Source organism: Zosterops lateralis (assembly GCF_965231275.1).
Source record: "Zosterops lateralis genome assembly, chromosome: W".
Taxonomy (NCBI): Eukaryota; Metazoa; Chordata; class Aves; order Passeriformes; family Zosteropidae; genus Zosterops; species Zosterops lateralis.
The window spans coordinates 4,060,814-4,087,325 of NC_139801.1; the positions used below are offsets into that span (position 1 = coordinate 4,060,814).

General features: G+C 47.4%; 1 protein-coding gene across 1 annotated transcript in view; it reads right to left on the reverse strand.

Moving 5' to 3' along the window:
• The window catches only part of LOC310922168 (oligophrenin-1-like), a gene marked incomplete at both ends in the record, with an annotated part of 117,634 nt that overhangs the window by 38,331 nt on the left and 52,791 nt on the right, over positions 1 to 26,512 (reverse strand). The window contains 3 exons of the mRNA XM_083882574.1: positions 4,294 to 4,365; positions 20,214 to 20,275; positions 24,958 to 25,053. Coding sequence (XP_083738700.1) covers positions 4,294 to 4,365; positions 20,214 to 20,275; positions 24,958 to 25,053 — 230 coding nt within the window. The remainder of the gene's footprint in view (positions 1 to 4,293; positions 4,366 to 20,213; positions 20,276 to 24,957; positions 25,054 to 26,512) is intronic.

The window sequence follows — 26,512 nt, forward strand, 5'->3', positions numbered from 1 at the left end:
AGCTCTTTCTGGGGATTGAAGGGACTGGGAATGATGTCCAAGATGGACCTATGTGCAACAGGACCACAGTGCAGCATGGCATTTTGGGCCACTAAGAGGAAGCTTGCCAATCATTCCCACTCTGGCTAATTAGCATATAACTGAACAGCAGAAGGATGACCTACAAATCTGTGGATACTGAAAGTGAGAGATCAGGCAGCAACCACAGAGTCTGAGTCTGTGTGAAATCAAGTCACATAACTTTCTCACACTGGCCTGAGAAATTGTGAGGAGGAATCAATAACAATCCTTGGAAGGTGAAAAACCGTTAAGGTGGAAAACTGTTAGCAGGTGGTGTTTTTCTAACTTGTTTACTTGTAAAAAATGGTCGAGGGGTGTTGTTCTGAATGTCCAATCATGTTTCTTTCTTGGAACTGTCTATAAAAGGAGGGTGAAAAATAAAGATCATGCTTTCTTGCCCTGGAGATTGGAGAGTCAACATGTTGTTATTGCTGCCGTTTGTAATATAATAGCGACAGAAATCCTTCTGACTTGGCTGCTGAATGGAGCAAGCCCAGACAAAAAAGCAACAAAAAAAATCACCCAGACTGAAGTACAATCTGGAAACATGAGCACAAATTAGTTCCTCATGAATATTCAGCAAACGGCAGCACCATGTTCCCATTAAGGTTTGCCAAGTCCAAGAGCCACCCACCTTCCGTTTATTGCTCATTGGGAGCAACTGAGCAGATCCCACCGAGTGCAGGCAGGAGTGTGTTCTGCAAAAAACCCACACTGTGAGCTTTGATGGGCATTTCTGTGCCCTAGAATAAGCAGGAGACTGTGAGACAGGACTGGCTGCCTGCTGTGGCAGGTGATCCAGCAGCAGTTCTGGCTGTTCTGTGTGTGCCTGATCCTGCCCGCACTCCGACTGCTGCCGGCACTGGGGCAACGCCGGAGCCCCTCGGCAGCTTCAGGTTCAGCTCACCAGTGGAAAAGGGGTAAACAGACTTGCCAAAACTCCCCCTCAACCATTAGTTCCTAATTAGGATCCTCTGAAATTCCCATCTTTGGAGAGGTGGAGTGAGTGGCAAATGAGAAGCTCAGCTCATGGGCCACTTCTCCTCTCCATAAGGAATTAAACACACTTTTCCTGCTGGGAGCCCCCACATCTATGCACACCTGAGGGGTTTCGGTGCAAGAACAGTGGATGGAGGATCATCATAGCTCATTTTTATGAGGCGTCAGCAGTTAATTCAAAAACAGATTTCTAAAAAGTCATGGGGTGTAGAAAGAGCAGTTCTATCAAAGCACAGTCAGTTCATCCTGGCATTTTTGCCTCACCCACTGCTTTCTCTCAAATGCTCCTTAGGCCCTGTTCCCCCAGAGATGAAAGCAAGTAGAAGTTATTATCTGTTGGAGTCCAGGGCATCCCTCTGAGTGCCCTGGAAAGTCACAGACCTCGGTAGAGAGGCCTGGGACCCAAGAAACAGGGTCTGGGGTCTGTGCAGGGGGATTTGCCTGGCACAGAGCCCAGGAAGACACAGTCTTTGATTTTGGTCCATGTGAAAAACATCCAACAGAGAGAAGAATTGCAAGTCACAAATGTGTGACAGAGAGTAGTGTAGTTATCACTGTGTGGAAGATTTTGTAGTTTTGAATTTTTAGAATGTAGATGCAAAGGGACAAGATGGTGATTTTAGGATGGTGTCCTGGGTTCTTCTTCTTCTCCCTTGGCATCCATCTTCTGTTGTGATGTGGGCACAAAGTAGTTTCAGTGGATTGGATCAAGGTAGAAATGACCCTGTTAGTATAGGTGATAGACATTGGCACAGAATTGTAAATAACGGGTACGTAGTTATCTGTATAAGAGGTAGTGACCTCCCATCAAGGGGGGAGTCACCTCTTGTCCAGGCTGCTGTGAACATCTTGGCCGGACACAGAGGAGTCACATCGTGTCCGAGCTGCTGTGAACATCTTGGCCGGACACAGAGAATTGTAAGATAAGAACTAATAAACAATGCGAGAAACCAAGAAAACCAAGACCTTGAGACTCCTCATCATTCTCGCGCCACACCGAGCTCAACACCGAACACAGAGACACAGAGTCAGACAGCAGACCCTAAATCCTTCAGAGGTCAGGAGGGAAAATCACTCCCTCGGACCCACATGAACCACCAGCCTTGGAATCTCGGGTGAGAGAAAACCGTAAAAAAACTTAAAATTATCCTCCCTTTCTTTTAAAATTATAATTAATGAAATTAATAACAGAATTAACTAAGATCTTTTAGGAATGTTATCTCCTATGGAAGAAATTTTGACAAACACTGCAGCTATTCAGCATTCCTCTTGCCCTTACAGTACATCCAAACAAGCTTTGCCCTCTGATTTTTTTTGGTTGGCTTCATGTTTTTTTTTTAAAAAAAAGCTGTCTCCTTCCAAGTGAAACTGGAATTAAACTTTTCTATTCAAATCCTCCTTGACTCAGTAAGTGTGGCTGTGCTCTTCCCAAAGTGTCCCAGCCCCACAGCATGGAGCTGAGCTCCAGGGCTATGGAGAGGGAAGGATGGGGCCTCCGTAGGTGCCAGCTCTTTCCACACTCACCTCCTGCCATGAGTGCCAGAGCTGGGAAATGAGTCAGCTCCGGGAGTCCCAGTCCTCCCTTTTATCTGTGATGTGGCACATCACAGGACAGTAAGTCACTCACATTGATAGCAAGTCACAGGAAAAGCAGCGACCCCATGGGGCTGTGGTGGGAGGGAGTGGCTGGAGGGGGTCCCAGGGACAGCCCAGGGCTTCCCGAGGAGACTCCATTTGTCCCAGGAGGAGAGGTGAATGCAGACTCAGATGTGTTGGTCAGACTGGCTGCGCTCCAGCCAGAGGCATCACAAAGCCCTGATTCAAGGGCTCTTCCTATTTGGCTCCAGCAGCTCGCGAAGGGAACAGAAAACATCTCACAGAAGGAGATGCTGCCTTAGGGTATGGCAAAGGGCAGGAGGGCCATCAAGTATCTCTTCTCAATTCCTGTTTTTATTAAATGTCAAAGCCTCCAAATGGGCTGGGCTGAATCCAAGCCTCAAGTGTTCTCCAAAATATCTTCATTTTGGAGCTGGATCAGAGCCAGACCCATTTTAAGCTGCTGCTGAGTAACATGGAACCTAGACTTCTTGATAGCAGACAAGGGAAAAATGATCTTTTGTGCTCCACATGTGCAGAATTTGCTTTTTATAGCTTGTTTCTTTAAAAGCTTGGTCCATCTGAAAGACTCATTAGATGCTTTATGTAAATATTTCATAACAAAAGCCCTATGACTATAATCAGGTTCTGCCTGCTGGCCTCTCCTGCTTTTCCTCCTTCCCTCCCACTCTACTGTTGGTGGCCAGCCAGGGGTCTGTTGGTCCGGCCTGGAGTGCCCCAATCTCACAATCTTCCCAGAGAGAGGTCTCACAAGAGACAACCTTCTAGGGGTCTCGGGCAGTCCTCTGGCCGCCGGGTTACCTCCACAAGGTGCAGACTGTGGCTGCAAGCGATCAGCTCTCAGCAGTGATTTCAGCTCTGCCTCGCGGAGTTCGCCCAGGGCAACACAGAGACAGAGAGGCAGGAGTGCTGTGTGGCAGTTCCACAGGAGTAGCCTTTATTATCCAGCATCCTGCGAAGGGGGCCAGGGATGACAGCTCCCTGCTGAACTGGGCAGAAGCTGGGGTTTTTATGGGGGAAAGCGAGGGTGGTACCAAAGGGGAAAGACCAATGTGTTAGAAAGAATCTACATGGGTATCCAGAGCATGATGGGATCTCGCCATAACCAGGGAGGACAGCCTCATCTAAGGGGTATCTCGGGGAGGGTTGAGATGAGCTTATCACAGCCCATTCAAGGGACATCCTTCCAGGGGAGAGACTTGGCAAGCTTATCTGCCTCCACACTCTCACAAACACTTCTCTGCAGAAAGTATTTTATTCTCAGTAGCACTGACTGAACAAAGCGGAGAGGAGAGAAAGCAGCAAGGAGGATCTGGTTGAAACAAGCACTCCTTGCTCAGGATAGAAGCAGTGCTAGAATCAGGCCAGGAGAGGAACCAAAGAATTCAGGAAAATATTTTGGAGCCTCTTATGATTGAAAAATCAGATTAAAAGTCACAGCACAAACCCTCATGCCAGCAGCTGAAAGCCAGCATTGAACAGCGAGTTTCTGAGCACCTGAAGTTAGAATGCAGTAGAGCAACTGCCTGCTTGTTAACAACAGGAGAAAAATCTGAATTCAAACACAGTAACAGAAAACAAATCAGTTTACATTGAAAACAAACAAACAAGCCTTACCTTGGTGACCCCTATCTGCTCTTTCTGGAAGATTTCCAAAGGTTTGATCAGCAAATCACTCACGTTCTGCACCTACAGTGCAAAGAAGCATTTTAATTGCAGGATGCTGATCAATTTTCTCCTAAACAGAGGCTGAATGTGGCAATGATTTATTAAAAAACCTATGGATATTGATCTAATACCAATATCCAACTATGACGGACAAAGACTCTCTAACAGTTTAAAGTTAGAAAGTGTATGTTTATTACGACGCCGGGCAGCGTGCGGGATAGCTCCCAGAAACACGCGCGCAATTTACAGATGATCACAGGGTCTTTTATCTACAGGAGTATTGAATACACAAACTACAAATGCATATTCATAGCTCTGGTACCTCCCATTCCCCGCTTCGTATGGTAATTAGCCCAAAAAGCCACCAAGCATGCGTAGTTTGTTCTTTAAAATGGGTCGGTGGTCTTTTTTATAGGGTGGGGTCCCAAAATGATGAAGTAAGATGGGTCTTCCTCCCTTGACTTTTTAACCTTTAGTGTTCGTGACAGCTAAATCCTGTTTTTCCCAGGACTGTTTGATTTATGATTGTATTGTATTCATGGGGTCTATTGATTATTCAGGATGCAAAAGCCTAGTTTGACAGCTTCCCTGATTTATCAGTTCCTTCCAAGATTTATCAGTTCCTTCAGTCTGGCTTCTTTTAGCAAAAGGGAAGTCCTAGCTACATTATCTCAGCACTATCTATTTTGACTACAGTCTTTAATTCTTCTAAATCAATGCCTCAGCAAGACAGAAATAGTACTAAAGGGAATCCTGCCTCTGATATATTGTAGCTGTGTTAATTACCAAAGAATGGGAACAGCCCTGCCCTCACAGCTGGGTGTGATAAAAGAGTGAGTTAGTTGGTAGAGAGTCAGTTGAAGTCTGCTGGCTGTGCTGTGACGAGGAAGGGACAGGAGCTTGTGTGAGGGACAGGTAAGGTAAGCCACTGTATGAGGGACAGACAGGGTTAGGTGGCTGTGCTAGGGACAGGAAGCAGCGAGCTGGAACTGTAGAAGGAAGAGAGAAGGAGAGAGCCAGAGCTGTGTGGAGCTGCCCATAGGATTGCTTCATAGAAAAGGTATGAAAGACTTCTAGATAACATGGTGCTGATACTTGAAGCCCTCTGAAGTTTTTATTGAAGCACTCTGAGTGCATGGCTGTCTCAACTACAACAGCTGAACAAGGGTAGAAGCCAAGAACTCTGAGATTTTAATGTTTTTGAGTGGAAACTTCTTCTCTGTCTGTAGGTGAATTCACTTAAACCATCTGTACCTCCTCTTCCCCATCAGTAACACACAGCAAACCCCAACCACATCCCAGGAGGCTTTGGGGGCATCCTGCGAATGATAGAGGGTGTCCCCCACCCCCATCTAACAAGGCTGCTCTCAAATAAAGGATGGGCTTCCCTTGTCTTGAGATTCAACCAGAAGGTTATCTGTCTGTTGTGGTTTAGATTTGCTTATCCAAGTCATGGCATCATTTATGTGGTGGTTTTACATTTGCAAAATTTGTTTGCTAATTGGGAGATAGGACTTTGGGAGAAAAAGGCAAAAGCAGGCTCAACTTAGAAGTAAAAAACCAGATTTTATTAACATACAATAAGAGAAGAAAATAAGAAAAGAAAGAAAACAACAAATTAATTTCTAAAACCAACCCTTTCTTCCACTACAAACTCTTCATTTTCTACCAATGATGTAAAGAGGCAAAACTCAGAACTCCAGGTCAGTACCACTTATAAAACAGTCTTTCATTCAGTCTTTGAGAGAGAGAAGTCTCTCCTGTTGTTTGGTAACTTTCCACAAGAGAAACAGTCTGCTTGTGGCTTCCAACTCACACAAAAGCAGCCCGCCCAGGAGATTCTGCATTTGTGGAACTTCCCATATCATGTAGCCTTTCCCATGACTACATATGGGCTGTAGATTCACAGATTGGGGTGGTACCTTTTAAACATGAGCTGTTTCAAAAAACAAAGGATCTTTTTCAACTCGGGGAACAGAGATGTCTTCTCATTTCTTCACTAGTAGAGGGCTCCTTCTCATCTCTCTCTGTTCAACCTCTCACAGGGTCACAAAAATCACAGCTGCTAATTCAATATTCACTCAGTTCATCACAGATACCTTTGTTCAAATCCACAAATCACCTCCCCAATTTATATTGTCTATGATTTAAAAGATTATCCTGTTACCATAATCCATAGAAGATTTTCGGCCTAGAACCAAGGCAACTCATCATCTCTACCACTTAAAAGTCACTCTTCCTTTACTGACTTTGAGATCTCCATATTGTCCCTTTACATGTCTCCAATTTGGCCTCTTCTCTCATCTCTGAAAAAGGGTTAAAGAAAGTCTCAATCAGTGTCAGGAAAGAGTTAAAGCTTGCCCAGGCCTTCGGTGGTCATGTGATCTCTGTGCAGCAGATGCAAATGTTTCAAAGCCATGCCTGAGGGGGGGATGGAAGACTGATGGATACCTTCTCTTTCACTCCTCCATCTGATGGCATGAGCCGCTTGCAGCTGCTCTGTAAGGCTCACGGTAGGGGGAATCCCATCTTTCTCCCAGGGCAGGGCCCTGCCAAAGCCCAGCCCCAATCCCTGCCGCGGCCCCAGACATGCGCCCAGCCCTGCCTCCTCTGCAGGCAGCAGCTCTTGGAGTCCCAGCCGGGCCCCTCAGCCAGCCCATGTATTACCTGATGGCCGGATGGGAGAAAAGAGGAAGTCTCGAACCCAGCTTCAGCTTTTATATGGCTATTACCAAAAGTCTCCTTCCGTTTTCTGAGTGGTCAGAACTGCATGTCAATCCAAAACCTGGCCCCCATAGGTCCCTGTCCTTTCCAGAGAATTCTAAGGTCCTAGCAGGGAGATACTTTTTCAACCCATGACACTGTCACAGGAACAGCTATGGAAAAGGGAAATCCTATCTGTGTCTCTTCCACTCCTGTCTCATGTCTGAGAGATGCCTTCATGGATGGTGCGCTGCAAACCTTGGATTACCATGAATCCACATGAAAGCTCATCCCAGTTTGTATCACTGGCTCCAGCTCCAGCCTGGCACTGGGACCAACCTGCTGTCTCCTCCCATTCCCACTTCCCTGACAGGGTCTGTCCCAAGCTCCAGAGAAGGGAGAGGGGAAGAGAAGGGGACAGGACACCACACAGCCACAGACCTTCAGGGAATTTAAAGGTGATGAACATGGTGAGTATGAAGCCTCCTGAGGGAGCTGCTATAAAACAGAATTGGTCCTACAAGTAGAGGGCAAAAAACCCCAACTTTGAAAATTGGACAGTGCCCATAATCCCTGAAACAATACCTTCCACTGCTCCCCCCACTGCCAAAGGAGCCACTATACCTGGGATGGAATTAATAATAAAGAAGTATCACAGTGCTCTTCTGGTTCCCTGCTGTTCCTTGTGTTATAAATGTATATTATAAAGTTGGCTTTTCGCAAGAAGTGTGCTATATGATTAATAATGTTGTGGTAAGGATATAAGTTTTTTATTTCTGCTATTAGTAAAGAAAATTAGGCATAGTGGTAGTAGTTGATATAAGTATGCTTAAGCTGTCTGTTTGGTTGGGATAACATCCAGTGAACATGTAAAGAAGACTCTGCTGTTGATATACCAACTATCAGCATCTACCATCTGAAGAAAGGCCCAAGCTGGAGGTGATAATGAAGAGACAGCCACGAAACACGCATGCTCTAAAAAGGCAGACCCAAGGAGGGACCATGCAAAACAGTTCCTGGAATATGGAAACTAGTTTATGGAAATATATGAATATTCAACAGATTGATACAATAGAAAGGGTATTTAAAGAATGTCTCTGATATAGCAGGGTGTGGACTTGGCTAAATGCCAAGTCACCTGGCTGGCCGTACTTTGCTCTTTTTTTTCCTATCTCCTAATTGTCTTATTTTCTATTAAACCCATTTGTTACTGATCTCCTCAGGGCAGGTGATCATGATTTATATCAGAACTTCGAACTACCCTGACCTGAGGCCTGGCTGAGGCCTGACCTGAGGACTTGTTAAGGCCTTGAAGCCATGACGCAGTTAAAATTCCTTTAGGTTTGTGGCGCAGTTAGAAATAGCTATTAAGGTGTTTGGGAAAAGTATTGGAGTTTGAAGGTCACTGAGTAAAGTAGTTAATAAGCACATGTTGAGGCACCTTAACTGTAAGTTAAATAATGTATGTTTGCATTCTTTCCCTCGCTGTGTGCCAATGACTGAGCTATCCAAAGTGTAAACTATATAGAAATATATAATAGACGCCATTTTGGTTAAAATAAAGGAGTTTCTCAGTTTTAATCACACTGATCGGACCTGCGTTTTCTCTGTCCAGTCTTCCCACTTTTATCTTGGTTTCCCTAGCAAGATCTGGCACCCGAACAGGGACAACCTTTCCTTAGATGGATTTTTCCTTAAACAGATTTTTTTTTTGTCACAACAAAATTTTGCTGCTTTTTGAAAACGTCTAGACGTGCAGCAGGAACCCCGGTTTGAATACATAAAGCATTCCCGGAGGATTCTAGCCTAAACGCATATGAGTCGTCCAGAGTCCTAGCCTGAACGCGTGTGGACCCCCTTGAAGACTCCGTGCTTAAATTTGCCTCGGAATCAACGTGAAAGCAGTGCAGTCAGTGCAGACCAGGACGAGACCGAGCCGGGACAGGCTGAGCGTTGCAGAGCGGGGGACTGAAGCTGCGGTGGTTGTTGTTTGACTCGTGAGAGACACGTTGTCCTGGGTTGCAGTGTAGGATGTACACAAAGTATTTATTCTCTCACCATCTTCATGAACTGTTGAAACCAGGTGGGCTAGTGTTTTCCCAAGCCCCCTGCCTTTTCTGCTAATGGCCTTTGGAGTGTCTTCTGCTAATGGCCCATTAACGCCTTTGGGGTGTCTTCTGCTAATGGCCCATGAGTCACAGCTAACTCCCTCCAGGGGTTATCTCTGTTAATGGGCCATCAAGGACACATTTCACACTTCTCATGCTATTGTGAGATGCTCTGCCCAGGGGGAGGAGCCAAGCATTCTCACCTGGATATAAGCTGGTATGTGGGACAGTGCAAGGGCACTTATCCACTGGATTCCCAGAGGAGCAGGGCTGCCAGACCTTTCTACAGGATCACTGCTTCAGGAAGAGCACCTCACCTGGACTGCTTCCACCATCCTGCTCAGGTTGTATTCTGACTCTGTCAGTGATCCTTTGTGTTATTGCATTTATTTTATTTTACTTTTATCTTTTTACCATTCTTCTTATTAAATTATATCTCTGACTTGGAGCCTCTCATTCGTTTTGCTTTCAAACCACAACACACGTCAGCGACACCCCGTAGACGAAAGTAAGCCGCATCGAAAAAAAAAAGAAAGACTAAGAAATATGGATATTGATTTGAGTGCGGCGGTGCGGCTGCTTTACAATATTCTCTCAAATAGAGGTGAAAAATTTAAAGAAAGTGAACTAGAGCAGTTGGCCCTATGAGCGAAAAAGAAAGGACAGTTGCAAAAACCTTCCCTGATGTTTAGTACTCCCGAATGGAGAGAGATTGGTGATTTACTCTGAAGCACAGTAATATCCGGAGGGAAAGAAAATAAGATTGCACAAAAGATTGGTGCAATGTAGAAAAAGGTGTTCCGTACCTTGCAAATTGTCTCAGCAGAGAAAAAAGCGGCCACAGCAGCAATTGAGACTTTTGAGGGGGCAGCGCAGGAAAAACCAGAGCCCCCCCCACCGCAAAAGCCCAAAACCACGAAAATTCTCGGTCTCTGTAATCAGCCGATTCGTAGTTTGAGTGCGTCCGTCAGCCCTACCCCACAGGACGTCCTTGATCAGGTGATCCAAGCGGAGACATTGTCTCCTCCACCACAGAGACAAACTGAGAGTGAACCGGAAATAGCGCGGTCGCCCGACTCTGTGGGCGTAGAGACAAGCAGAGTCTCAGGCGAGGCTAAAGGCGGCAATGGGCAGTCCTGAGTGACGTGGCACAGAGGCGAAACGCAAGGCGGAGCGTGAGGCAGAGACTGAGGTGACATGGCAGCGCGGGCGGAGCAGACCCAGCGTCATCGGGCGTGTGTGCACAGTGACCCGGAAGAGAGACGTCATTCGCCAGCATGCAGCGGCGCACAGCAACGCTGAGCTCTCGCCCTCCCCCGCCAGGAGGATGCAAGCTTCACAGCACCTAGCAACCATGGCATGCATGGCAACCACGGCAACAGTGGCTGCGCCCACAGAGACACCAGCGTGGATGCACAGCCCCGATTTAACAACACATTCTCTTCCTTCTAATTTTGATTCAAACTCAGAGGCTTCAGACATTCAAGTCACATTGTTTGCAGCGCAGACAGCTGCGGCGTGTCGCTGCCTCACAACGCAGACGGCATTCATCTAAATCGCATCAAGCTCTCCCCAGATTTGTTCAACTAACACATCATTATCATGAGAGAGAGCAGCGAGCAGCTGTGGGCTCTCTGTCTAGAGCCCAGAAAGACCATGATCCTTTTTCATTTCCACCAACAATGACCACACTTCCTCAGAGAAGCCCTGTTGATAAAATGTTAGTGAACACAACACAAGTTCAGACTGCAGCATTCCTGGCAACAATGCACAGTGCAATCAAACACCAGGTGCATGTCATTGCTACTGCTGTTTCAAGTGACAAATTTAAGAAGAAATCTTCACATCGCAACAAGTCTGCCAGCGTAACTTGTTATCGATGTGGTAAAACAGGCCATGTCAGACGATTGTGTCAAAAGCCTATGTGGTGTCAAAAATGCAATCATAACACTCATGCCACTGAGGCTTATTGAAAATCAAGCAAAATCAAATGCAACACGCTGCAGCAGCTCACAAAGACACAGATCGATGCCCTAACCCAAAGAACCCTGACAACAGATGTCTCTCATTGGAAGCTTGCTTCTTGGCAGAACTTCCACGAACAAATGAGGTGTGATTGTGATCCCAGAAGTCATCAATGCAGTTCTTTTCGAACAGGTTCAGATTTTGGCTTGTGCCCTGCAACCATCTGTGGTAATTTTAAAAAGCAGCAGAATTGCACAACAGAAATAACCTGTGCAAATGCACCTTCTGATGCTCGTGCACCTTCTAATGCTCTTGAACTTGATTTAAAGTAATTGTATAGTGTATGAAATAAGTAATTTGTGTATTTATATTTATAGAAATTGAACTAAGTTAAGATAGAAATTACCAAATTAAGTTTTAAGATAAAATACGTTAAATAAATTTTTAAAAAAAGTTTAAAAATAAAAAATAAGTTCAGTGAGTTAAAATAATAAGCAAATTAAGTTTTAAGTAATAAATACTGTAGAGACATGTCTCCTCAAAATTTTCACTGTTGTCAAAAGCTTTGTTTTCAAAATTATATTAAAAATATCACTCTAAATAAAGCCAAGGTACTGGCCACACCTTGACTTTGTCTAGAGAAGATGTAATCATCAACAAACCCAGATGTTTTCTGCATAAAAGAATTTAAAAATAAGTCGTTTTAACTTGATAATTTAACCTCATTAATGACAGCTGAACATGTTTTTGCAGTGAATTTAAGTACCTTACTCAAAAAAGGATACCCGAGTTTTCACTGAAAGAAAAGTTTTTCAGCTGTTGCAGACTCTGAGAGAAGAAAATTATAATTTAGTAATTAGTAATCGTTAGTTACATGTGTGATAATTATTAGCAGTTATTAACTGTTTATTGTCTGAAAAACACTGTAAGCATCACCAATGATGACTTCCAACTGTTCCTGCCATAACTTTGTAGCAGCGATGCTGACAGTTTGCGAGTTTGTACCCCTGAGCAACAGAAAGCTTTGCTGACAGTGTCAGAAAAGCTTCAACGTAGTTAGAGTGCACGTCATGTGGAACTTCTTCCGTTGTCGCTTTTCCTGTTCAGCCAGAAGCTTGTCCACTTGCCATTGTCTTTCAATGGCAAAAGAAAAAGGGGGAGAACCACTCTGAACAAAAACTTGACTCTGACCAAAAAATAGTCTCTGATTCTACAGCAATTGTCATTGAGTGGGTGTTTCTGCCTGTGCAGCTAAAAAGAAAGGCAGAGACAGAATCGTTGAAATAGACGGGAGAGAACCAGCAGACATCAGCATTCCCGCAAGAGATGAGGAATTGGCAAAAAATGAAAAAGGCCGCCTGTGTCTGGCAGCAAAAAGGAGAATGGCTGCAACATGTGATTAAGGGTGAAGCAAGAGATACGCTGCAAACCCTTGAACTGAAAGCTATCTGTTGGGCTTTGCAGACCTGGAACAAGGAACCACTCAACGTTGTGTCTGATTCTTTGTACGTGGTTGGAGTTGTGCAGAGAATTGAGGATGCACTCCTCAGGCAAACCCAGAATCAACATCTTGGAGAACTGTTCCTGCAACTGAGAAATGTGCTGAGGCAACGTCATCATGTCTTCTGTGTGATGCACATTCGGAGTCATCAGTGCAACAGAGGCTTGGGAGAAGGCAACGCACGAGCTGATGCTGCAGTCAGCGGTGTTGTCCATGCTCCTCCCGAGAACAAGTTTGAAAAGGCTCGCAACAGCCATGAGACATTTCATCAAAATTCACGAGCCTTGCACCGACAATTTCAGATTCCTTTGAGTGATGCACAAGGAATTGTGTGTACCTGCCCTCAATGCAGTCATAACGGACTCAGACTAGGGCTGGGCACAAACCCAAAGGGACTGGAAGCTTTAGAGTTGTGGCAAATAGATGTAACTCATGTCCCAGAGTTTGGGAGATTGAAATACGTCCACGTCACTGTTGATACACATTCAAAATTTATTTGGGCGACAGCACAGCCAGGGGAGAAAAGTTTGCATGTAGAGAGACATCCGTCTGCTTGCTTTGCAGTCATGGGTGTGCCTGTGTGTCCTGGGTTGACAGTGCTTCCTATCCCATATTGTGGACTACCTTGTTATGTCTAACAGCTGTCCTTGTTTTCCTGTTGGCTGGGCGGGCACGGGCTGCCCCCCTTTCTCTCTTAGCTTTACGCTGCTCTGGGCTAGCTCGCTGCGCTTTTGGCTTGCCGCTTTCTCCCTCTATTTTTCCTTTACGCTGCTCATATTCGCTGTTTCCGTTTTTTTTTTTTCTTTCCCTTTCTTTCCCTTTCTTTCCCTTCTTCCCTTCCCCCCCCCCCCCCCCTTTTAAGATTTTGAACCGGCACCGGAGCTGACCTGACCGGAGGAGTCCGAGGATCTCCAGGGCCCGCGAAAGAAGCTCTGCGCCCTCCCCCTCACAGTAACCTGAGCTTTTATTTTTCTTTTTTTTCCCTTGTGTCGGGGGGTGTTTATTCATTTGTTAATAAACCGTTTTTTTCCACTTTGTTCGAGAAATTCCTTCCCAAACCCAGGGCTGGGGGAGGGGTGGTAGATTAGGGGAGTCCTTTGGAGGTTCTCCCCTAATTCAACCTAAACCAGGACACCTTTTGGTGCGTTGGCCCGGGAAACCAAGTCAAAGAAAGTGGAAAAAACCTTAATAATAATATTGGTGGTTCTAATTGTTTTGTGGGTGTATCAGGATGTTTTTTTCTGGACTCATAATGGCATTTGGGGTGAAAGCCTGCCAATATTTCTGGTCCCTAGGGTTTTTTGAGGTTTTATTACCTCTGTGGTGTCTAGGGTTATTTCCTTACCCGGAGATAGCTTTGGCATTTCTCCTTATATGTAATTTGTGTAGCCGTGGGGCACTAACCAGAATATTGACCGGGCTCGGATTGTTTGTGATTGTTTACAAGAAGGTTGTAAATATGCTTGATGATTCGTTGTTATGGTTGGGCACTCAGTTTGTTAGGGGAGAAGCAGGGGAAGAGTTTTTTCAGCCTCTGTTTTCCCTCTTTGTCGTCCTTGCATTTCTTGCTTTCAAGTGTTTGAGTCTTTGCAGCAGCTTCTCACGCCGCTTCATGTAAACAATATTATATTCTTAGAATTTATCTGTATGTTTTGCATTCTTGTTCTCTGAGAGAGAACTTGACTGATGGTCATATTGACCAATGGAGTCAGAAGGTTGTAACTTCTTTGGGCCAATCTTGGCCCTCTGTACAAAATGTATATAAGCCTTTGGAGTCAGATAATAAAAGAGCATTCCATGTTTCACCAAGCTGCTGCCTGCTGTCCTCTGTGAAGGTCCGCTCCCACGTCACAACGTGTTGACCCTCTAAAGGCGTGGGGTAACATCTCTTCTCCTTTGAATTGTTTATATCTCTATTAGAAAATATTCAATTTCCCCTGAGTGTTAAAGAGACCATCTTTCTGGCATTTAATTTAGTAAGTGTTCTCTATACTGTCTGCAGTTTATATAAAATGAAAGCTGAGATTTCCAAAGGGGCTAATGAGACTTCTGATTTAGGGGCAAAGCCAAGTAGGAGAAATCTTGAGTGGAGTGGGAAATGGGAAGATATGGGCCAAATTTTAAAGGAATTTTATGATCCTATAGTCTGGGACTTTCCATCTGAACAAATTCAGAACCCAGCTGAGGTGGCAAAGTATTTGAAAGAGAAGTGCCATGGTAATACTAAGGAGAAAAGGATTATTGCAGTGAGCTGGGCCCTGGCATATGTTTATCATACTCTCTTAGATACTGAAGGGCAGCAGACAGAAGACAGGGAACAGGGAGATAAACTAGTTACTATCCCAATCACTCAGGTTGCAGCTAATATCCCAGGCCCCAGGCCAGTAGCTGAATCAGACAGTAGGGCTCAACCAAGGGCTGTTGCTGCTAATAGAAGAGGCGGAAAGTGTACAACTAAGACCGATCGCAAGGTGGAGGATGATGATGATAATCCAGGAGAAGGACCTTCACCAAAATCAGAAACCACATTGAGGGGTGTAGATTCTGGAGCCAATATTGACTCCTTTTCCCTAAAGGACCTTCGAGGCCTGAGAAAGGATTACAGGCGACAACCTGATGAATCTATAATAAGTTGGTTAGTCCGCCTTTGGGATGCTGCAGGGGAGGCTACAGTTCTAGATGGCACTGAAGCGAGGCATTTGGGATCTCTGTCGCTTGATCCTGTTATTGATCAGGGCATGATGAGGGAGGCTAGTCCTCACAGCCTCTGGGAACGGATTCTGGATGGTGTAGCACAAAGATACCTGTGTGCAGATGACCTTTATTTGCAGCAGACACAGTGGAGGACCATAGAACAGGGGATCCAACGTCTGAGAGAGATGGCAGTAGCAGAGCTCATTTTTTCAGATGATGTAAGAACTAGGAATCCAGACCTGGTAGCATGTACACCTGTAATGTGGAGGAAACTTGTGCGACTTGGGCCATCTGAATACGCCTCTGCTCTAGCAATAATGAAGCGAGAGGAGACAGATGAGACTGTGCTCGATATGGCGAAAAAGCTTCGAGCATATGCTGACGCTGTACATGGCCCAACTCATGCCAGAATTGCAGCTGTGGAAACACGACTGCAGAAATTAGAAGACAAAATAGAGGAGAATCATAAGAAACTCAGGGAAGAGATTAAGGAGGACTTCCTCCAAATCTCGGCTGTGCAAATTAGAGGCCCTGGTATCCAACGCAGGCGCTCCTTTGATGGGGAGAGAAGGTACATCCCACGAGCTGAGTTGTGGTTCTTCTTGAGTGAATCTGGAGAGAACATGAGGAGATGGGATGGAAAGCCCACTGCTGCTCTGGCACAACGAGTACATAATTTGAAGGAAGGTAGGATTCAAAGAGGAAGTCTCAATAAACAGAGAGCAGCTCCAGTTGTTCGCAGCCAGGATGTCAAGTATGATGTTGATGATGACATGTCTGATCCCCTTGAAGGAACCTCTAAGACATATACCCCAGGAAAGAAGGATAATCATGCTTAGAGGGGCCCTGCCTCTAGCCAGGTAGAAGTTAGGGAAAATCGTGTGTTTTGGACTGTGTGGGTTCGTTGGCCTGGCACATTGAAGCCACAAGACTATAAGGCTTTGGTTGACACTGGCTCGCAGTGTACATTGATCCCATCGAGATATGTAGGGGCAGAATCGGTTTCGATTGCTGGTGTGACCGGGGGATCACAGGACTATACATTGGTGGAGGCAGATGTGAGCCTGACTAAGAATGAGTGGAAGAAACACCCTATTGCGACTGGCCCAGAGGCCCCATGCATCTTGGGCATAGATTACCTCTGGAGTGGGTATTTTAAAGACCCGAAAGGGTTCAGATGGGCCTTCGGAGTAGCAACTGTGATGGCAGAAAGTATTCGACAATTGAACACCTTGCCTGGACTTGTCCGAGAACCCGATCACCGTAGGACTTTTGAAGGGAGAAGAACAAATAGTACCAATTGCCATTTCAATAGTGCATTGGCGGCAATATAGAACCACTTGAGATGCTGTGATCCCCATCCATAGGATGATTCGAGAGCTGGAGAGCCAAGGGGTGGTCAGCAAAACCCACTCACCCTTTAACAGCCCCATCTGGCCGGTGCGGAAATCTGACGGAGAATGGAGATTGACTGTGGATTATCGTGCCTTGAACGAAGTGACTCCACCTCTGAGTGCGGCCGTACCAGACATGCTGGAACTGCAGTACGAGCTGGAGTCCAAGGCAGCAAAGTGGTATGCCACTATCGACATCGCAAACGCATTTTTCTCTATTCCTCTGGCAGCAGAATGCCGGCCTCAGTTTGCCTTTACATGGAGGGGAGTGCAGTACACCTGGAACAGACTGCCCAGGGGTGGAAACACAGCCCCACCATCTGCCATGGGCTGATCCAGGCCACACTAGAAAAGGATAAGGCTCCAGAACATCTACAATATATTGATGATATCATTGTGTGGGGAAACACAGCAGCAGAAGTGTTCGAGAAAGGAGAGAAAATCATCCAAATTCTCCTGGAAGCCGGCTTTGCTGTTAAGAAAAGTAAAGTTAAGGGACCTGCTCGGGAGATCCAGTTCCTAGGAGTGAAGTGGCAAGATGGACGGCATCAGATTCCTACGGATGTTATTAACAAAATCACAGCTATGTCCCCCCCAACGGATAAGAAGGAAACACAAGCTTTCTTAGGTGCCATAGGTTTCTGGAGGATGCACATTTTGGAATATAGTCAGATTGTGAGCCCCCTTTATCTGGTTACCCGCAAGAAGAATGATTTCTATTGGGGCCCTGAGCAGCAACAAGCTTTCACCCAGATCAAGCAGGAGATTGCTCATGCTGTAGCCCTCGGCCCAGTCAGGACGGGACCAGCTGTGAAGAATGTGCTCTACTCTGCAGCTGGGAGTCATGGTCTATCCTGGAGCCTTTGGCAAAAGGTACCTGGTGAGACCCGAGGCTGACCACTGGGATTTTGGAGTCGGAGCTACAGGGGGTCTGAAGATAACTACACCCCAACGGAAAAGGAAATCTTGGCCGCCTATGAGGGAATCCAAGCTGCTTCAGAGGTGATCGGTACGGAAGCACCAGTCCTCCTGGCACCCCGACTACCAGTGCTAGGGTGCATGTTTAAAGGAAAGGTTCCCTCCACCCACCATGCCACCAGTGCTACCTGGAGCAAGTGGATTGCCCTCATTACACAACGCGCCCGAGTTGGGAAACTGAATCGCCCTGGAATTTTGGAAGTAATTATGAACTGGCCCGAAGGTGAAAGCTTCAGTGTCACAGATGAAGAACAAGAACCAGTGACTCGGGTTGAGGAAGCTCCGCCATATAACCAGCTGCCGGCAGAGGAAGCACGTTATGCTTTATTCACCGACGGTTCCTGCCGCGTCATAGGGATGAGTCGGAGGTGGAAAGCAGCTGTATGGAGCCCCACATGACAGGTCGCAGAGGCCACTTTTGGAGAGGGTGGATCCAGTCAATTTGCTGAACTCAAAGCCATTCAACTGGCCCTAGATATTGCAGAGAGAGAGAAATGGCCAAGGCTCTATCTGTATACTGATTCTTGGATGGTAGCCAACGCCCTGTGGGGATGGCTGAAGAAATGGAAAGAGGCGAACTGGCAGCGTAGAGGAAAACCAATTTGGGCTGCTGAAGAGTGGAAAGATATTGCTGCCCGGTTAGAGAAACTACCTGTGAAGATTCGCCATGTAGATGCCCATGTCCCCAGAAGTAAAGCTACTGAGGAGCAGCAAAACAATCAGCAAGTAGATCAAGCTGCAAAAATAGGGGAGCTGAAGATAGACCTTGACTGGCAGCACAAGGGAGAGTTGTTCCTAGCACGATGGGCCCATGATGCCTCAGGTCACCAAGGTAGGGATGCCACCTATAAGTGGGCACGAGACTGAGGGGTGGATCTAACCATGGACAGCATTTCTCAAGTTATCCATGACTGTGAGACGTGCGCTGCCATTAAACAAGCCAAGCAGATGAAGCCCCTCTGGTATGGAGGGCGGTGGTCTAAGTACAAGTATGGGGAGGCCTGGCAGATTGATTACATCACACTGCCTCAAACCCGCCAAGGCAAGCGCCATGTGCTGACCATGGTAGAAGCCACCACGGGATGGTTGGAAACCTACCCTGTGTCTCATGCTACAGCCCGCAATACTATCCTGGGCCTTGAAAAACAGGTCCTTTGGAGGCATGGTACTCCCGAGAGAATTGAGTCGGACAACGGGACTCATTTTAAAAATAATCTTATTAAAACCTGGGCGAGGGAACATGGCATTGAATGGGTGTACCATATCCCCTACCATGCACCAGCTGCAGGTAAAGTGGAGAGGTACAATGGGTTGTTAAAAACCACCCTGAAAGCATTGGGTGGGGAGTCCTTAAAAAACTGGGAGCAGCATTTAGCAAAGGCCACCTGGCTAGTTAACACCCGAGGTTCTACCAACCGAGCGGGTCCTGCTCAGTCCCAGCTCCTTAATATAGTAGATGGAGATAAAGCTCCAGTGGCCCATGTTAGAGGTTTGTTGGGAAAGACAGTATGGATCAACCCTGCCTCGAGTACAGGCAAACCCATCCGTGGAATTGTCTCTGCTCAAGGACCGGGTCATACATGGTGGATAATGCAGAAAGATGGAACAACGCGATGTGTACCTCAGGGAGATCTGAATGTGGGGTGAAACTCATATGTGCTGAATGTTACTATCATTGTCTGTACATTATATCACTCAGACATGAAACAGAAGGAAACGTATAAGTGTCAAAGGTCTGAGCAAGTAAGACGAATGGAAATGTCTAAGTGTCGAAGGTCTGAGTAAGTCAGATGGAAGTTTTTTATTGTGTGTCCACGATATGGGATAAGGGGTGGAATGTCCTGGGTTGACAGTGCTTCCTATCCCATATCGTGGACTACCTTGTTATGTCTAACAGCTGTCCTTGTTTGCCTGTTGGCTGGGCGGGCACGGGCTGCCCCCCTTTCTCTCTTAGCTTTACGCTGCTCTGGGCTAGCTCGCTGCGCTTTTCGCTTGCCGCTTTCTCCCTCTATTTTTCCTTTACGCTGCTCATCTTCGCTGTTTCCGTTTTGTTTTTTTCTTTCCTTTTCTTTCCCTCTTTTCCCTTTCTCCCCCCCCTTTTAAGATTTTGGACCAGCACCGGAGCTGACCTGACCAGAGGAGTCCGAGGATCTCCAGGGCCCGCGAAAGAAGCTCTGCGCCCTCCCCCTCACAGTAACCTGAGCTTTTATTTTTCTTTTTTTTCCCTTGTGTCGGAGGGTGTTTATTCATTTGTTAATAAACCGTTTTTTTCCACTTTGTTCGAGAAATTCCTTCCCAAACCCAGGGCTGGGGGAGGGATGGTAGATTAGGGGAGTCCTTTGGAGGTTCTCCCCTAATTCAACCTAAACCAGGACACTGTGGAAATCAAGATGAGTACAAAGCACATTCCTGGTGCTCCCAGGTTCCCTCTGATGAGATGCCTCACACTGAGGCACATGGTGCTGTGGCTGTGATTTGGCATTTAGCCACGTCAGGTATGACAGAGCCCAATTCCCATCTCCTTACCATCATGGACCTCTCCAGCTCCACTTCGTGCAGCAGTTCCGCAAACTCCTTAAAGGACTTGGCTGTAAGAAAAGAAGAGCCTGGTCAGTGGAGCTGGGATGTGGCACTGGAGTGTGGGACACACGTCAGAACACCCCAATGTGGCTGCACCCCCAGCATGGCTGTCTAAAGGCTGGCAAAGAAAACGAAGTGGCCCCTTTTGGCAGAAACTGTGTGAGGCAATGCCAGGTGCAGGCTGGCCTTGAGGGGTATTTATTTATGCAAGGGAGAGGAGGGTCTCCTGCCTGGGACAATGAAGGAGTGAAGGCCCTGGGAAGGTAAGAGGATGTTAATTAGTTTTTATTAGGAATTGTGTTATAGAGATGGCAATACAGGCAGCAGAGAAGGGGCAAATGCAGGGAAAGGCCAAATGGAGAAGGGGAGCTGCCATCCCCAGGGCCTGCAGCAGGACATGCCCTGCCACAGTGGGAGCTGTGGGCAGGACAGGGCTGCCTGGCCTGCCCAGACAGCTGCCAGTAGCACCAGGATGGGCCTGGCATGTCTGTCCCATGAAGAGCTGCAGGTGCTTGCCAGGACCAGGACAAGTGTGTCAAATGAAAATGGCCTGGAATGACAAAGATCACATTCAGCACCAGGAAGCACAAAGTCCGTGTACAGGAGGAAAGGCAGCAGGTGTAGACATGGTCACAGACACTGACACCACTCCCCAAAATGTTAGAAGTAAAACAAAAATATCTCATTGATAAGCAGTTGGAGTCCAACTACAATAAAAATACCATGAAATCTTTCCTTTAACAAATTGAAATAAGAATAATTTAGCCTGGGAAAATAAAAGACTAGGTGGGAGTAGCTGACCCCACACCAAGGGGGAACATGCAGCCCTTCTCCCTGCCCATCGAAGGAGAACTTGGGAAGGGTCTGAAATTTGTCACAGGGGAGGAAACCTCAGCAGCAGAGCATTGACAGTGCCAAGCCAAACTCCCATCTCTCTGGGCTGCAAGGCAAGGCTGGGCAAACACCTGCCCATGCAGGTAGCGTGGCTGTGTGCTGGATGCCTGGGGAAACAACCTGATCATCCCAGTGTACCTGGGAACTACCTGGGAGTTAGCTGGGAAGGCTTTCCACAGTTCCAGCCTGCTCAGCACAGTGTGGGACAGGTCTGGTGGGTCCCAGGCTCCTTCTTGCCCTGGTGGGAACATCCCAGACTGGCTCTGCAGTTCAGACCTTCCCTCCCTGCAGCATACTGGGCTAGGCAGGGCAGCACACAAAGGGGCACAGCAGGTGTACCGCAAGGCAGGCACAGGATTAGCTTGTCCCACAGGTCAGGGAGAGGGTGCTCCTGTGCTCTCTGTGCAAGCTGAGGGCCCTCTCCTCTCATCCACAGTGGCACCTTGGGAGAGGTACCTGTCCTGCTAAAATCCAGCCTGAGGATTCATTCTGCAGCTGCCAAAACACACAAAAGGGAACAACTGCAGCATCGTGACATGGGCCCTCAGCTGGCAGTGGCACAACAGACCTTCCCGATGAGTCAGGAACTTCTGAGCTCTCCTCCAGTGAGGGCTCCAGCACCTAGCAATGCAATGTCCCTACAGCTCATGGTGCTCATGCCCAGAGCCACACATGGTTCACTGTGGCTCTCCAGGATGATGTAGTGCACAGACACCAGGGGCCTGAGCCAGGAAAAGAATTATCACAGGGAGAAAGAGAATCCAGCCCCAAACTTACAGGGAATATGTCAGTGTCTAATACGTTCCCTAGCCATTTTTTCCCCTTTGATCTACAGGAAGAGCCCAAGAACATGTTTCCTGGCTCCAGTCACAGAATAGCCCACTGAATTTGACCCTGCACCACACACACGAGGCTCAGATCCTGGTGCGAGCCCAGCAGTGCCTGGGAGCAGTGGGGTGGATCTGTGCTACTGGCCTGGGTCAGAATATGCCAGCCCTTGCAGGGCAGTGTGAAGCAGGGGGGCCACCAGCAGTCACTGCCTGCCCAGCCAAACTTGGGAACTGACACCTGGAAATGCCAGAGCAACTCTGCTGGGCAGCCAGAAGCATTCCAGGAAGGTTCTTACAGCCAGAGGATTCCAGGCTCCTGTGCCTGTGAGGAAAGAACATGCCATCCCATTTCACTGCCTCCTTCATCTCTGCAGGAGCTGCTGATTTGAGTCCTGTGAGGTGACAGTGGAGGAGCCGCAGGAGGGAGCACAGGAGGAGCTGCAGCTGTGGGGTAACATGGGTGCATCCATGACTTTTCACATCCCCAGGGGAAAGTGCTGCTCACAACAGATATCAACCCAGTGTCCTGACTGCCACCTGCAGTGTCCCCGCTGTCACCCGCTCGGGTGCTGGGCTGCTCTGTGCCCACACAACGAGAGAGCAGCATGACTTTAGCTCTATTTACAACCCAAACACATTCTCTTGCAGTGCATAAGAAGTGCCTGTAAGTGTTCTGCTTCACTCCCATATCCTGCACATCAAATGAGCTCTGCACTCCCATGCAGATCCCTGGCACTCTGGCAGAAGATGGAAGCTGCTATGGAGACGGCAACGCCTCACTGCTGTGTCAGGAATAAGGAAGCCTCAACCCCTGCAGGCACACCAGGGCTTGGGAGGAAGAACACAGCCCAGGCTTCTCCACAGGGAAACTGGGGATGTCTTCTTGAAAAAGCAAAACAAATACTCCCCAGCAAAACTGAAGGGAAACATGTTCTTTTCACCATGAAGGGTTTTACATCTGCTGTGATCTCTTCTTGCTCCCCCCCATCCCACAATCCCTTTATTCAACCTCTCTCATTCCCAGCAGCCTTGCTTGGCCATTGGAGCTTTGTCCCTTCCAACCAAGAAGAGGGACACTCCTTTCCTTTCATGGCTGTTTGCATCAGACCCCTCAGCTTCCAGGAGGGGCATTTACGGGGCAGAGTTCTCCCCTCCCTGACCCACATGTGTTTGGAAGCTCAGCATCTCTGCTGCCGTTAGATTTGGAGGCTGACTCATTTCCAGCGTGTTTCACTCAGAGACTTTCCATAAAGGAAACAAGCCTTGGAGGGGTGGGCTGCAATTTGCTTCATGTGGCTTTAAATACAACAGCCCAAGGAACAGGCTCTGCTTCCTTCCCCTTCTGACAGCGGCCGAGAGACCTGACACTGGCAATGTCACACTGCTGCCACTCTTCAACTGCTGCCTGGCAATAGCTGGTTTTCTTTTTTTCCCCTATGTGCAGCCCTCAGGAACAGCCTGGAAAAGACCCTGTGCCCTATGCCCCACCCCATGAATCCCCTGTGAGCCTATGGGTAGCCCCAGCCCCTCAGCCCAGGCAGGTAGCCCAAGTGTTTTGTCTGATGAGGCAGGATCAGAACCTTGGGGGCTGAGGATCCTCTGTTGTCCCTCCTCCAGCCCCCGTCACCCCAACAGGGTCCACTCACCCTGCTAAGTCAAGAGCAGCTTCATGTGAAACGTGCAGGGTTTGGGGCATTAAGGCCCTTCAGTTCAGCCCCCTGGGCCATGGATGCTGAGTGACTCCCAGAGCTGTGATGGGGGAGGGCAGGGATGTAACACAGCTCCAGGATCACTAATCCCCAAGCAGATGTGCAGAGAGCAGCCCTGTAAGGCTGCTCAGGGCACAGCCAGCCATTGTTTTCATTTGAGACACAGCCAGCAACCCTTTTTCCCAGCAGTTTGCAGCCTGGTGCCTTTGCAGGGCAGAGTGGGGCAGTTTGTTCCTGTGAGGCCTTTCCAGCGCAGTGAAGGCAGCTCTGGGAGCACGGCTCCATGGTAGCACTGGGAAGAGGGGCTGGCTGGGAGGTCAGCACCACCCCTTATCCCCAGCACCTGGCAGCATGGAGCAGGCCTGAAGCCATGTAAAACATCTGTAAATTATCCACTGAACTGGGAATGTGAAACTTGACCCATGACTTCAACTTCATAAAATAAGCTCTGGAAGAGCTGCCTGGAACCTGGCTCCTGAGATGTTGGAGTCCAGGACATCCCCTTGGATGACCTGAGACCTGGAAAAGAGAATTTGAGCCCTGGACAGGGGGGTGTGGAACCGGTCCAGGGGGGTTGGAAACCTTGGCACAGAGCCCAGGAAGACACTGAGTTTGATCTTAGCCCATGGGAGAAACTTCCAGCATTAGGAGAGGAATTGCAAATCACCAGAAAGTGAAAATAGTAGTTTAATACAGTAGAACATACAAAATTCAGTAGTTTTAAGATTCTTAGAATAGAGGTAAATGGGGGACAAGATGGTGGAATTTGGGTGGTACCTCGTGTCCCTCTCCTTCTTCCTCGTCCTCCATCTTCTGGGGTGGTGATGAAATAAGATAGTTAGAGTGGATTGGGTTAAAGCAGAAGTGACCCTATTAGTGTAAGCACTAGGCATTGGTGTGAAATAGTAAATATCCTATACGTAATTGTCTGTATAAATGTAAGGTGACGTCCCATCGGTGGGCAGTCGCCTCGTGTCCCAGCCGCTGTCCGGACCTTGGCTGGGAGCGGAGAAAAACTTTGTGATATCAAATAATAAACAACTTGAGAAACCAGAAAGCAAGGCCTTGAAGACTCCGCTTCTTTGTACCAACGCGACTCGGGGCTTTTAGAGGGCCAAGGACTTTAAACAACTTGAATCTCGGGTGAGAAAACCAACCCGAGACTGAGGCTGCTTAAAAACCATCAGGCAGGCTAATTCCTAGAGAGGGAAACTGTTCCAGTTAGTGGAAGTCAGCTTCAAAAAGCAGAGAACTCACCAATATTGATCTCATAATCCGTTAGTGTGTCACCGATGAAGTCGAACTGGAAGGACTGCAGAGTCTGGGAGAACTTCTGCACTGCTGAGGAGTATCCTGGAAAAGGACAGAGCAATCAGTTGGGGGTTTCTGCAATTGTTCTACAGAGGCTGCATGTCTTAGGAATTCATCCTGAATGGAACAAGATCATAGGAAGGTAGTTATGAAAATCCATAGGCATTGGGAATTTCAGCCCTGCAGAAAATGCTGCAGAATTAATAACCCTAGGAGGCTACAGAGAGCATTGGATTTGGGTTTTTTCTCTCTCTGAAAAAGCTTCTGCAGCACTAATGGATGCACTGCACGGTACAATAACTGATCAATGGCCTTGTGTCCAGCCACATACAGGAAGGGACACTGACACACTTCCCTGCAGGAAAACATTCAGGAGATACTCCAGGGCTCTGTGTGCACCAGCACAGCTCCTTGGAGCAAAGGGGTTGTCAGACAGGCTGGCCACTGTTCACAGGAATTGTTTCATAATATGGGAGCTAAATCTGTGGAGTCAGAAAATAAATGTGAGGAAAAAGGCAGGACTAAAAATAACTGTCCCTCTGTGGGGTCATGGACACAGACAGGCCTTGAGGGAAGGACAGTGCCACAGAACACAGAGCTGAGCCAGGGGGCTCAGCTGGGCTTGCCTGGGCACCCACAGGTGGCCCTGGGACCCGCTGCTCCCACTGGTGAGGAACAGTCTGGGCTGGAAGCAAAGAAATTGCCTGATTGTCTTGGTTTGGCAAGACAGGTATCTGCCAGGGAAAGCTGGAGTTGTGATGGGGGGCCCCGTTCTCACACGTCCGGAGTCACCAGTTGTTACCCCTTCACTCTGAGGGGTAACAAGTTGCGACGTGGGTGTGGACCCTCACAGAGGACAAGCAGGCCGCAGCAGGGTCAAACATGGAAAGCTTCTTTATTTTTCTCTGACTCCATACTTATATACACTTTTTACAGAAGGCCAGGATTGGCCCAAGGAGGTTACAATCTCCTGACTCCATTGGTCACTTTGACCATCAGTCAAATTCTCTCTCAGAGAACAACTATGCAAAACACATAGATAAATTCTAAAAATACATATTGTTTACATGAAGCAGTGTGAGAATCAGGCTGCAAAGATTCAAACACCTGAAAGCAAGAAAATCAGGGGCAACATGGAGTTTCCCTTGGAATGGAGAAAGTACCCCCCCCCTTTCCAAATTATTATAATTTTGCAATTAAAGGCTTTACAGGCAAAGATTTGGGAATAGGAATAGCAGTTCTTTACTAGAAATATTAAGAATACAAATGTAGTAGTACAAAAAACAAGCAAACAAAACAACCAGAAAATCCTAGAAACCCTGACAGAGTCAGAAATGCAACTTGACACCCTGTTGGTCAGAGTGCTGGAAGCAGTCCAGAGTAAGCCCTCCTGGAGTGGCAGATGTAGTTCTGTTGGAGTAGAGATGGTCTTTGTACAAAAAAACAAAAAAAAAAGGTCCAGTAATGGTAAGATGGGTCCACTCTTCCTTCGGGAATCCAG